The sequence below is a fragment of the Cariama cristata genome, unplaced genomic scaffold (genome assembly GCF_000690535.1).
Source record: "Cariama cristata isolate BGI_N322 unplaced genomic scaffold, ASM69053v1 scaffold15193, whole genome shotgun sequence".
NCBI classification, from domain to species: domain Eukaryota; kingdom Metazoa; phylum Chordata; class Aves; order Cariamiformes; family Cariamidae; genus Cariama; species Cariama cristata.
In genome coordinates this window covers 57,744-71,783 of record NW_009607936.1, presented here as the reverse complement: position 1 = coordinate 71,783, position 14,040 = coordinate 57,744, and the positions used below count along the sequence as shown (strand labels likewise).

Here is a 14,040-nt window from a genome sequence, read left to right as displayed (position 1 = left end):
CCTCCCCCCCACCCCAAGAACAGCTTTGATTTACTCTGTGCTCAACTTTAGATATTATACCCTAGTTATTATACTGTAGTTTATGCTATGCATTGTTGCTTACAGGATTCAGCTGAAAAACACCATGTCAGAATAATATTAGCAATTTCTAATAAAGGCCTGGAAATGCAAATGTAGAGCTGAAAATCCAGGCTGACACTCGTACTTAACTCTGGGGTCTCCTTAAAAATAACAACTCCAAAATAAATGAGGAATAGAGAAGGCAGATCACAGGAAATGGATCAGAATGCATAACTTAAATTTGAGTTGGCATGCTTCTCCCAGATTTACACCTGGACCTGATCTGTTCTCAAGCATAAAATTCCTTAAATATTTGAAGAAGCCCTTGCAATTGAATTTCCTCTCAGAGAGAAGTCTGTGGAGATATTAACTGCAGATGTAAGACCCAGTACTTCTCAATTCTAATGCTCATTTTGGCAATTGCTATTCCTTGTAGCTAATTTAACAGTATTTCTTGTTGTAAGATTACAAGTGAATTGAGCAATGTGAAAGTAAATGCACAGAATATGTGCTAATTGTTATTCTGCTATCTTTTAACACCACACTGGAATGTTAATGGAAGAGAGAATAATTCTAACAATGTTTTAAAAAAACTTCTCATAATTATGCAAATTACCTGTAGTTAAGGCTTGGCAGATCAAAGAACCTTACAATGAATTAGATAAGGACAGCCATATGGGCCTTTTTATTTTACTCTTTGCATGAATATTGCATACATGAAAGATACCGTAATTCAGAACTAAAGACCTGCAGAATTAGGAAGCTCGGAAGCAGAATGGTGGACATGTCTTTGAGTACTGTATGATTTACTTTAGCCCAGAGCTGGAAGGATAACTTAAGGTGACTGCATAGTTTGGTTTCAGTGGTCCAGCCAATAACTGTTCCCCTGCTAAGGCCAGCAGTAAAGACAGCAAATAGCGTCAGCTGACTTGAGGGGGGAAAAAAACCCCACAACCAAAAAACCCCATGGTGAGCATCGTTTTCATTGGAAAAAGAACTATGTTGTTGCTCACGTTACTTCTTGGGAAAGAGATGAATTATTTAAAAAATATGATTTAAAAATATCAGATTATCCCATCATTGCTTTCATATAATTAAAAGCTTCAGATATGGATTGTTCCATGATATTACATAAGGAATGCAAATAAGTTGATGAAAATTAGTTTTAAAATAGTATATTGATGCCATACTTTTAAAAGCTTAATGTGGAAAAGATGTTTTGTAGGTTTATACATGGCCTAGAAATGCCACGTGGGTTTGGTAGTGCCCACCAGCACACTTACAAAGTGTTGCTTGAGGTATTTCTTGATAGTCAAATAGAATATGATTCTGATGTAACCGACTGTTTTTCAGGAGAATAACCCGTAGGCACATAATTCTAGCTAGAACATTTACTGAATTTTATGAGTAGGACTTGTAAAAGAAGAAAGTTTAGCTACAAACTTAATATAATAGCTTCAGAAAACGTGACTTTGAAAAGTTCTTGCAGGAATTATACAGACTCAAAAAATCTATTAACATATTACAGTTGAGAAACTGATCAAAGACAGTATTAGAAAATTCCCTGTAGCAATACTGCTAGGGTCAGAAATGCACTTGGAACTTATTACTGTCATTTCATAATGCCAAAACAGACAAGGAAATTCATCATGATTGGACTCTGTTAGGTTTTTATTATTGTAAATATGGTAGCAGTGAAGATGAATGGTACTTAGAGCAGTATTAAATCATATTTGATAGGTGTTTTTAGAGTAAATTGTAAAAACATTACATTTCTAAAAGCACTCTCCGCCCCCCCCCCCCAAACCCCAAAACAACAAAACCCACAACCAACCAACATCTCCAAAACCTAAAGATAATGTTTAAGAAAAATATGTTTGTTTTTGTTCTTGGAAGAAAGAACCAGAAAAGAAATGTGAGAAAATGATACAGGAAATAGGTTCAAATTTTAAGCTAGTTTTATTCCCCACAGATAAAAGGAATTTGTAAGCTACGTGCATTCTTCCACGCCACAGAGGTCTGTAGTTGGAAGAACGTCTTTATTTTGCCACTGGGTTATTTTATAAGCTTAGGTAGCAAGTACCAAAGGGTCAAACATATACAAAACAAACCCATCTAAACTTGCATATCCTCAAAGTGGGATTTAGAATCAGTTTATGCTGCTGTGAATTAACCTTTTAATAGATATTCTGCACTTGAGATCCCACAAATCCATTATTTTGTCATCTTCTGATTAAAATGATGTCAATTTATAAAAATCAAGTTCATTTTAAAAAGCAGCATGTAATTTATCATTACAATATGCCAAGTTTGTCCTCTACAGTTACTAATATCCCAAATAGAAAATATTTTTAAGAATCTAATAATATAGATTCTATTAGCTGTTAGACATGATTTTTAAGTGCATTGTATGAGTTCACTTAAAACATGAGATTTCTAAGTCTGAGATTGTGTTAATTACAAATAAGTAGCAAGAGTTAAAAACTTCTCTGACTACATGAACAATGAATCTAAATGAGTATAATTAGATCAAAGCAAAGGTTATGTTAGATTTTTGATTTATAGCCATTTTATAGCAATTTTCTAAAGCAGAAAAAAAAAAAGGGGTCAGTTTAATGGTTTTGCTAATGTGTTTCTTTTCTTAGGCAAAAACCATCTTTTTTGTTACTTAGGCAGAGTTATTCATCGGTACTCCTGATTCTCCGACAGTAAGACTCTGTGTAGGTATCTATTCATAAGTCACATGGCCAAAGGAACTAGGAAGTTGTTTTCATTAAGTTTGTTTATATTCACATGGGTGCACCAAATTTAGGCAGGCCTGCATTAAGTCCCAGTGAGCCTGAAGGAATAAATACATTACACTACTTTCAACCCATCGATTTCTTCATTTAGATGCCCGTTCACCCAGTGAATGCACTCAACTAACTTTTAGTGGCAGGCTTGAAAGAAGTTTTGTAATATAGAAATTATAGTAATTTCCAGTAACTGACTACAGCTCTCAGGAAGAAGCTTTATCAAGAGGTCCATATTCCAAGCAGTTCGCCCCAAAGAGTACAGAGGGGCAGCGATCAACTGCAAGTAGTTTAGTTAACAGCATAAGGAGAGATTAGTGAACTGCAATCTTTATTACACAAATTTGTGAAAGTAGAAGAGTTTTTACTCTTTACTAAGATATGAAATGCATTCCAAACTGTTTATACTTTTGTTGTTTTGAAAAACAAGTACTCGTATGTCCTTTTAAAAAGGAAAAGGTAGAACAAAATTGCTTGTATTTAAGTGTATGTCTTACCGCTATCTTATCAGAAGCTCAACGCTAAAGCCAATATGCAACATGGAAGCAAAAAGACGACAAAACCCAAGGTACCCAGTCATCAAGAAGAGCAGAACAGAAAAGGCACTCCAATCTGGATTAAAAAAATACGAATAACACAGTAGGAATCTCTAGAAACTTGTCCTGAGGCAAAATACCTTAAAAAATGGGATAGAAGCTGTGAAACTAAGGATGTTTGTATGAATATGAATCCTGCGTGCCTTTGCAAGCAGCCCGACTTCCTGTATGGAACCTGCAACATCTTTTAGCCTTATCTTCTATTTCCCTGTAAACCCTCCACAGTACACTAAGCTCTCCTCTGCTATGCTCCATCATTACTGCTTCAGCAAGAACATTTCAGGCTATGGCTACTTGCAACTGCACAGGTGCTGACCATATGGCCAACCTGAGGACAAAACCAGACCAAATAACTGTTGATTTCTAACTAAAGTCTATTTCTTATAGAGAATTTTGTTTTCTACCAAACTGCTGAATTTTACAGAACTGGTAGTTTTATTTGAGGGATGTATGCTCCAGTTAAAGTTGGCTTAAATAAACTAATGGATTCAAAAGTTATTAGGGACCACAAATAATGAAAAAGATAGCATACTGAAGGAAGTTTCCCATCCACAGGAATCCAGGCTTTTGAGGGATAAGAAGAAAGATCTTGTGTAGGCCTTTACCGGTATTTTCTGATATGGTTAAAACGATAGGCTGTACTGTGACTTGGCTCTGACAAAGCTTGCAAGCCTTCATCTTGGTAACTGGCAATACTGAGATACACCAGTTGTTACCCGACCAGAGCCGGCTGCCTAAGGGCACGGGTCGGATAGTCTAACAGACTGCAGTGTAACTAAAAATCTCTAAACTCACCATGGGGTTTTAAGTGTTTCTAAGTAAGTATGTAAGCTCTTTTAAAATTTAATTAATGAAGAAAACTTTCAGAGTGATGAAAGCCGAGTGTACAACTGGCAGGACAGTTAGTTTGTTAAAATGAATTGTTGCAACAATTAGCAAAAGTACTCTGCATTTTTATGTTAGCATTAATTATTAGTTTGATTAAAACGCAGGCTAATACTTTCAAGCTTCAAACCCATATTTAAGCATGTGCAAATACAGAAATGCTACAGAACATCAGTTTATGTTTCTGGAGCTATCTAGTTTGTATTTCAGAATTTTTTTTTTTTTTTTCCCTAGGGTGAAGTTAACAGTCCTGAGCACAGTATTCAAGGTGAGAGCATTATCCTTGATTTAGGACTTTAACATGTTAGCATTTTTCCCCCCTAAATTATTGCTATTACTTAAATTAGTGTCATACAGAATACAGTTTTCCCAGTGAACTACAGGAAACTTTTTTTTTTAAAATCCAATTTTAATTTGAAATAAGACTTGAGTGACAGATGCAGATGACTGCCACCATCGGGAAGCAGTCTGAATGGCACAACTTACAGACGTGCACACTCTGATCATGTTTTGGCTTGCAAATTTGGGATTTTTTCCTAAGCAAGAAGTGAGTCCATTATGGCCATAAGATTAACAGTTGTAAGTTAGACTAATAGACCACTTGGTACAGTCACCTGTGTCTTCTGGGAGCCACTGGTACATACCTAGGAAGGCAGCATAAACCCCACGATATTCTAACATTAGGCACTGCTTGGACCATTGCCTAATGGATTATTCTTTTTTTGTCTACTTTGGTTTTGGATCTATGTAAACATGGCATCTGCAACATCTCATGCAATTAAACCTCTAGTTAAGCTACAAGTTACATGAAGCACTGCTTCTTTCAATTTATTTTGACCCTGTTACATAATAATTCTTTGATACCCTGTAGTTCTTGTATTCCGTGAAAGGATGCAGCCATTCCCCCTCTATCTTCCTCATGCTACTCATGATTTTATAGATGCCTGTTAGCTTGCCAGATGTGTAGTGAATAACTCCAGAAAAAATACGTCCTGTGTTTACTGAATATTATGTTGATCCTTTTTCATGTGGCTACAAGATTCTATTTAGGTATTTCAAGGCCAGTGTTGTTTCTTAATATAGAATTGCTAATAAATTGGTAGAAAAAGTGAATCATTAGAATCTTATGCTGTTTCACGAACTCATGATACTGTACCCAATGATTTTTCAGATTGGGCAAGATAAAGCCAACTGTTCAAACCCAATTTGCATGGGACAGAAGATAAGAAAAAAAGAATGCTGTTGCAATGTTTGTAATAAATATCTGTAAAGAAAGAATTGAGGGGTTTTTGGCCTTGTAAACTGAAGACACTATTCAAAACCAGTCCCATTTCACTCTGTAAACTTCTTTCCAACTCTTTATGTGGCTGAGAAGTGTATACAGACAGACCATGCCATGTGTGTTCTCATTATGAGGTTATCTTACCTGACCCATTCTTCAGGTATCCATTTGCATCTACAGTAGTGTACTTGATGTAAGGACCAGGCTGATTAACACCGAAAGGCTACAAGGGAGTGGGGAAAAGCAGGCAAAATTTTAGGAACAGACAAAGCTATAGTAATAAAACAGTAAACCAAAGAAAAATGTTTCTAGATTAATGGTTTTCTTTTGATATGGATCACTTCAAAATCTTGCAACTGTTTTGGTCATAGCATTATGTGGAAATTAATTTTCAAAATAAGGCTAATCAGTTGGCTAAGTAACATTTAGTTTCTCATGAAGAAAGCAATACTATTCAGTTGTCTGGCAAAAGGTTTAATGTTTCCTGGGAAGTTACAAGTAAGTTAAAAAACCTGTAAAAATTCAAAGAAATAACTGCATGTTCTGAAAAAGCAGAACTCATTTGATATTGTTGGTGAGACTGTACTATCTTGATGGTCTTTCTGAATTGAAAAATATTACACAAATTCAAGGTTTTTTAATCATTTCTTAGCAGTGTTTTATTGAATTTGTGAGAGTGATTGAATAGTTACTTGTTGAGTACCAATATCTATCTTAAGCAAATTCTCGAGAGGAGAAAATGTACTTAAACATCAAAGTACAGTTATGGGGGAAAAAAATTAATAAAAAAAAAATTAAAAAAAAATCAAAGGGACCTCTGGATTACAGAGTGATGAACCGTTACAAATGCACTTAAGTAAGAAACGGGAACAATTATCTGCTATGGTGGGGAAGGGAGAGGATGGGGGACAACTGTAAGAATAGATTTTAAAGGAAGTTTTCCTTTTTTTAAAAATGCTGAATTCAAGGTGATACTAGGACATCAAATCCAGTAAAGATCTTTCAAATGAGTTACAGAAAGAATACTAAAAGAAGAGATGATGACACGTTTCACACCATGCCTCAAAAAATAGTAAGTTCTAAACCATAAGAATAAGTGATAATGATGAGAGATGGAATCAAAGCTTGAAAAATAGTAATTGATTAGAATGAAAAGCAAGGAGACTGCAAAGGTGATGTTAATGCACATCCATGAAACATGAGTAAATAAGCTGAAAATCTGGTTTTTGTTTGTTGTGTTTTTTTTTTTTTTTTTCCCCACCAAGTAGCTATATTCTGGCATAATGTAATTTATGTTACTTTCTGACAGAGAACTTCTATTACAGTGGAGGCAATAGTATTTCAATGATCTTGATAATGAAATGTTCACCAACATCTGTTGTGAAGATTTGCTTTTTAAACCCTCTCTTTAGGTTTGTAATTAAGCCAGTAATACTATCAAACCCCCTTACTATTTTATATCAGAAATTGAACCCTATGTCTTAAAATAGGCTTGAAGAAAAAGTTGGTCCCATTTGAAGCAGGTTTTGTATTTTCAAGTCAAAATTAAATTTTGTATTTTTGCAGAGTTAAAGTGCTAACACTAGCTTTGATTCCTCTAAGTTCCTCTTTTAGGCCAACTTTCACTGTGAATATTGCTAAACAATTTGCTAATTTAAAGTTTGGTGGGTGAATTGCAGGGTCTCTGGAGATGATTAAAATACTTTAAATAGAAATCAGCACATGTATATGTAGCTATCTGCAGAATCATCAGAACCAAGTATCTTGCCTTCCCTTCTATCCTTCATTGTACCCACTTGCTGTATTTTAGTCCAGAAGTGGCTATATGGCTTTTTCTTTGCCTGGCCTTTCTGACTGCCTAGAACAAGACTTGGCACACTACACAGTTTGGGCGTCCAGCTGTATTACACAAGTTTTTCCTGTATCTGGTATATCCCAGCCCCCATGATGCGCGGTGACAAAGCTCACTGCGGAATCAGTCAATTGATTTCATCTCTGAGCAGGCAGCTGGTGAAAGGTATTGATCAGTCATGATTTGGAGTATGCATTCTTCCAGTCAATATCTGTCTTAATATGGGGAGAGTTTTTAGTATAATTAGACCTTCGCTTATTTGAAGCTAAATAGTAACACAAAGTTACAGTTATACTTACTGTTATTTTCCGAGGACAGTCATTAGAACAGAGGCCACTGAGAACTGCAAAAACAAAAAGTGACCTTGTGGTGTTTATGTTAACAAGCCATCTTACAAGCACTACCTCGGAAATCTGTTAAAGTACAGTAATAGTGTCAGGTATCCATTAAAACACACAAAGAAAATAAATCTCTTCTATATGACTTATGTTAATGTATAAAAAAATTCCTAGTCTGCTTGAAGCATACTTCTTTGCAGAAATTAATCAGCTAGTCACTGTTTTACCATACCTCATTGGTTAACCAGCTTCAAAAGGAGAGATTTGCCAGTTAAAAAAATTCCAAATGAAAACATTTTTAAAATAGCGGACTGTACATTTTATTCATTATTCTTCATTTGTAACCATTTAAAAATATTGGCAGAGATTCATCTTTACTGTTTTAACTGGTAAAAAGGTAAAGGCTTTTCCTTCCATACAAGGGATAGTTTTACAACTTGATTTAAAGCAATTCACAAAAGCTGTAACAAACAAAAATCCCATTACCTATTTATTCTATGAATTCCGAAGTATTATAAGCAGATGTGTATAATGCTACTTAATATCTAAAGCCTGTGACAGTTGTTCAATTACTTGTTTAAAACTAGTAAGTTTCCAAACTCAGTTAAATTACAGAAATATCTGTTAAACACTTATTTGTAATCAACTAAATGACAGACAATGAAAGCCATCTGTTCTGTAACCTAGACCATCCTGTCACATTGAGTATTAGAACATCAATACTAAAATGCCTTTAAAACAAAGAGCAAAAACCACACAGAAAATAATCTAAGGTGTCATTCTGATGCAAAATTCAGACTTCAAATGATAACAGTTTGGTCCACCAGCAGTCCAACAATGGTTATGAGTACAGAAGAGGATACAGACCTGGCAGTACCAAAGCCAAGTAAAAACATAACCTCTCCATGAATTATGGTATCCTGAAGCAAGTGTGGCAGACAGCGAAAAATAAGATTTGGACCAGATCTGAGGGCAGGTGATCCTAACCACTAGGAGTCTTTTTAAAGCATTTTCTGTCTACTTTTAAGGCTCCATGGAGTTTAGGGTACAAAATGTTTGGGGACAGTGAAATACTAAAAGGTGCAAATAAGACGTTTGTAGTGTAATAGTTTGATTAGAAATCATTCCCTACTGGAGTCAGCAATGGCACTGTTCTAACAAAGGAACGTTTCCAATATTTTGTGTGTGAATATTAACAGCTGTCATGATTCCCAAGTTATCATTCTTTGCTTGCAATTTAAAGATGCTGACATTTCCAAATACAGAAAAATCTAATAATTTTATACAGTCCAAAAAACATCTAGACAGGTAAGATGAAAGTGTGGCAAAGCAGAATTTGAAGACTGTATGTATCTACAAACAGACTTTTTAAGCTATAAGCTTATTTTATATGTTAGACATAGGTGCTTATGCAAGTGAAACCAACTCTTCCCCTTTTGATGCAAAACAGCACACTGCAATTTGCTGTTCAATTTCCCTACTAGAACAAGTAATCTGATCAAGGACATTTAACATCAGTTATAATAGGCAAAACTGTTCTCATTGTCCATATGCCAAATAAGTGAACACAATGCATTTAACTGATACACTAACTTGCACAAAGCACGTTTTGTTAGAAATACTCTCCCCTGTATCACAGAAAAAGTATTTTTAGACCACTCATTAATTCCCATTTCCTGGGGTTTCTATGCAAAAAGACTCACACCCTAAAAGGGTGCTAAAAAAAGCCTTGCTCCAATTTTTAAGATAGGTTTACAGAGTGAATCAAAAACCATGTTGCAAATTACTCCTTTCCCCATTAAAATATCACACAATTATAATTCTAATATGGCTTTGTGAAGTGTAGGATTTTTCTAGAGGCTTTTCCGCATGCTTGTGTGAATTACACTACCCATATACAGTATTATTTAAAAGAAGGCTTCCATCAACATGACAAATCATTACAGAGTATTACAATGAGAATAAAGCTCAGGCTAAGGAGAAAGTAATAAATGCATCAAGCCCCCAGTAGTAGCTGCAGTTCTGTTTATCTTATGGCATGCAGAATGTGTGCTTTAGAAGGATTAGATGCATTTAAATAACATGAAGGCAAATACAATTTTTGAAGGTGAACCTCCAGTTGTTTCTGTTTAGCTTTGTCCTCATACTCTCATGTACGGTCTCATTTTTTACTCATTCTCAAAAAATCAAGGCAGACAGACAAGTAATGAGCTGAAAGCTCAACTTCTTTGCAGTTGAAGAACACAGTAGGGCATGCAATTTGAAAACCTAATTGCTCTCAATTACAAACATCATAATCTAGCTCTAGCCTTTTAAACCAAGCCTCTAATTAATTCACACACCCTTGCCATGTTCATTGCCATTCTATGCTTTTACGGTAAGATGTGTTTTGTGCCATGTGGTCCTTTTAGGCTGAAAACACCAAACTGACTCACACATGGAAAGAAACTGGCTCTCAGATCATGCAGCATAAGCGATGTATACACCATGCCAGTCGGCACTGAAATGAAGCCAGCCCATTTTGCACTAGATTCTGCATCATTTCCAGATGATATAGAAAAGAACTCCAGTAAAGTAGGCTTGATATGACAGGGGTACAGCAAAAAAGACAGAAGACCCTGCTGGAAAGAAAATACTGCAACCACAGATGAAAATAAGTGCACTTGGCTACTGTTTCTTGCCTAGGTTTCTGAAAATAGGCAAGATAAAAAGGCAGTCATTGGGGACAAACAAAGCAAGTCAATATTACTGTAATTTCTTCTGGTTCCTTTCTGTCCCACTATGGCATACATATTTATATGTGCAAGCATAATTATATTTTTCCTCAAATTAGTGATTTATGAGCTAATCTTCCTCCAAATTTTAAACAGCATCACACATTAAAAAAAAAACCATCTAAGTTGAATGATAGATAATGTGTAGATCTAATGCCATTTTTATATTGACAGCATTACCTTTTGTGAGGAGGTAAGTGAAGGTATTGTACAAAAGATTCACAGAAGGGGCCTCGTAAGTTCAGCTAGTCCAACCCTTTCTCTCAAAAACATTTAAATATACTATATAATTTCTTAGTCTAGTTGTCAGGACCTCTAATGTTGGTAACTCTGCAGTTTCTTCAGGAATTTATGTTAGTAGTTCACAAGCCATCATTTAGGAAATTATTCTTACTATTTACTCTTTGTAGTCTGTTACTTTATGTTGTATGCTGCATGGACACACAGAACACTCCTCCGTTGTTACGCATCATTATGGATTGAAGACATGGATCTTCCTTACATTTCTCTTTTAGGCTGAATACTTGGTTCCATGTGCTTTTTCCCTGCAGATCATATTTTTAGACACTTGATAATTCTCGTTTTTCCTTTAGAAGCGAGTTGAGAAACAAGTTTTTAAAGACCTAGTATCTGTCTTTAGAATTTTGCTAGGATGCAGAAAGAACGGTCCAGGATGAAAGGAAAGATTTAGCCTGCCTCTAGTTAACGAGTGAAATGTGATGTGCATTCTTATTAAAAAAAAAAAACAAACAAACAAAAAAACCCCACCAAACCACACTCAAGGGATGATAACACTTATTTAAAGGTCATTGTGGTCAACATTGATAGTAAAAACAGCTGAAGTGTTGAAAACAGTCAGCAGAATTACTTTGAATTTTAATAAATACACTAAAATAGAAACAAGAAAAAACCCTTTGAATTGAAACAAAACCAACTTATCCAAGTTCAGATTCTGCAACAAGAGACTTCTGCAATTGCTAATATTTTTGAGGCTGTGTTTTTTCTTTTCTAGAATTGTCATACATAGAGCATTACCATAATGTTATCATATACAGAGGCTCAAATATTCACATTCTTCTCAACGCCCCATTTTGACTTGATTATACAGTGATAACTTACCAATAACTTTGACAAAATAGGCATCTACTTCAAAGTTATTTTTTAACGTATGGATAGCAAAGTCCTTGTTGAAGTAGCCTTTGCTTAGCACAATGATATCCAAGATTCCCTAGAGGAAAAAAAAAGTTTACATTAGAATGCTGATTTACTCTAGATAATACCTAAATTTCACAAATTCCCTTAGAGATAAAAAGAAAAAAAAAATGGAGCATGTGCAGCAAAGTTTACATCTTCGCTACTAATTTTAAGATCTTTCAAATCTTATTTATCTATGGCCATTTAGGACGGAGTGCCCCGTCCATGGCTTCTTTCTTGCCACTGAAGAGGGCAGCTCAAATGGAGCATATGGAGGGTCAGCAAACTTTTAGGCAGTGATGGGGTGCTGCTGTCTGCTCAGCTTCCAGGGAGCATCTCAAGAGGGAACTTCCCCGGCTGAAGGCACTGCCTGCCGTGTGCTGTAAAGCCAATGTTTCTACAAAGCAGTCTGCCAATGGCACACTGAGAGATACAGCAACACACAGGGAGAGATGCTGCTTGCTCTAGTAAAGACTTCAACTTACATCTTCGTATATGTCAAAGAAGGTTGCTACCACTGCATCCTTGATTTGATTTAGGTCCGAGAGCTCCCAAAAAACTTTAAACATGCGACGTACGCTCTTGCAGCTTACGTTATTGCATGGGACATTTTCTAGTAAAAATGCTTGTTGATTGCTGTAAAACATACATACATATATATAAAAGAACTTATTTGCTATAAACAGTCTAAATAATAGACATTACAAAAATATTGTAATTACATAATTTAAGTCTGCTGAAGTTAAATGTAATAAAAACAAAGCTAGCAGCCACTGGATGCTTTAAAATCCGTAAGTATTTGTGGATGTATTAACTTTACAGACAGAATTACAACCATTATGTCATGCCTGACTTAAACCAATGAATACACTAAATAAATGGGTCCAAATCAGAAGGAATAATTTCATTAACCATCCACTCAAAAGACTAAACATATTCTTACTTTATTCTGAAACAACCATAAGTGCACTTATCTGCCATTTTCCTTAATCCCTCCACGGTCCTTCAGCTTAAACACTACTTAAAAAGTGTCAGTGCTTTTTCATTATTTTATGACAATCTCTTCCCACCCTAGCTCCATTAATAAATTTTCTTACATGTTGCATGATGTTTTAAACAAATTTAAGATTAAACTAAATCTCTATTGGTATGTTTTCCATTGTTCCAAAGCAAAATATGAAACACCAAACCCAACCTACTAGCACAGTAAAAACAGGACAAGACAAACCAAATTGGCTTGACATACAACAAATACAGACAGAAATATATGCTGTAATACTGAAACAAGGACCCAACCAACCAGAGTACCAGATCCAGTATAGCAAAATCTCCCTTCTACAGACCTTATTTAATACATGCCCATTGGTCAGTGGGAGACACAAGGTTCATGTGTGCACGCCAATGACTACTAGCATTATACGCTGTCTCTCATACTGTAGCATTGCCACTCTCACTAGAACTGTGAAAACCTTCCGACTTCACCAGCTGGGGGTCTGATTCTTTGGCAGGTCTGTACTCTGGGAGCCCACTAGAATCCATCACTGCCTTAGCAATGGGAACAGATGAAGTTTCCTTCTCTCTTTCTGGGGGCAGAGCCAGGAGGTGGAGCAGACAATGTTCTGTAAAGCCAGCTAAGCATGTCAGAGCCCAGGGCAATAACCAAAACCACTTCTTCGTTATGACCTTGAACATACTGCTGTTTCGGAGGGTGACAGCAAGGTGTTTTTCTCTATCTTAACAGCATTCAGAGCCTCCAGGATGTAGTCACACACACACACGCATTTCTTCTTAGGAAAGTTTTTTTTTTTCTTTGTTTCTATGGTGTATTTCAGATAATTTGCTACTCATAAGAATCACATCCCACAACATTCATATGTCTGCTCCATCCATTTCAGAAAGAGTTAGTGAAAGGCAAAACATTTACCATGAGAAAAACCATTTCTGACACCGAAGTAAATCAGTTTCGTTGGCAAGTTAATACTTTAGAACCTGCAATGGGAAAAATGTAGGATTTCGTTCTCTGTAAGATATGTCAAAAGTAAAATGGGGTATTTAAACACTTCCCTCAAAACCTTATAATCACATTTCTTGAGCTTTTGTGAAAAAAGCTATATTTTTCTGGCCTATATTTTTATGCCATATGCCTGCATTCGATTGAAGCTTAATATGTACAACCCACTTTTTACTATTTTGCTGTTAGAAGCATGAGTATATTGAAATAATGTCCAGACAAAATGAAATGAGGTGATCTGCAATATTTAAGACAT

General features: G+C 35.6%; 1 protein-coding gene across 1 annotated transcript in view; it reads right to left on the bottom strand.

Moving 5' to 3' along the window:
• The window catches only part of ITFG1 (integrin alpha FG-GAP repeat containing 1), a gene marked incomplete at its 5' end in the record, with an annotated part of 82,583 nt that overhangs the window by 14,350 nt on the left and 54,193 nt on the right, over positions 1 to 14,040 (bottom strand). Inside the window, 4 exons of the mRNA XM_009696942.1 lie at positions 5,760 to 5,838; positions 7,767 to 7,810; positions 11,699 to 11,807; positions 12,259 to 12,409. Coding sequence (XP_009695244.1) covers positions 5,760 to 5,838; positions 7,767 to 7,810; positions 11,699 to 11,807; positions 12,259 to 12,409 — 383 coding nt within the window. The remainder of the gene's footprint in view (positions 1 to 5,759; positions 5,839 to 7,766; positions 7,811 to 11,698; positions 11,808 to 12,258; positions 12,410 to 14,040) is intronic.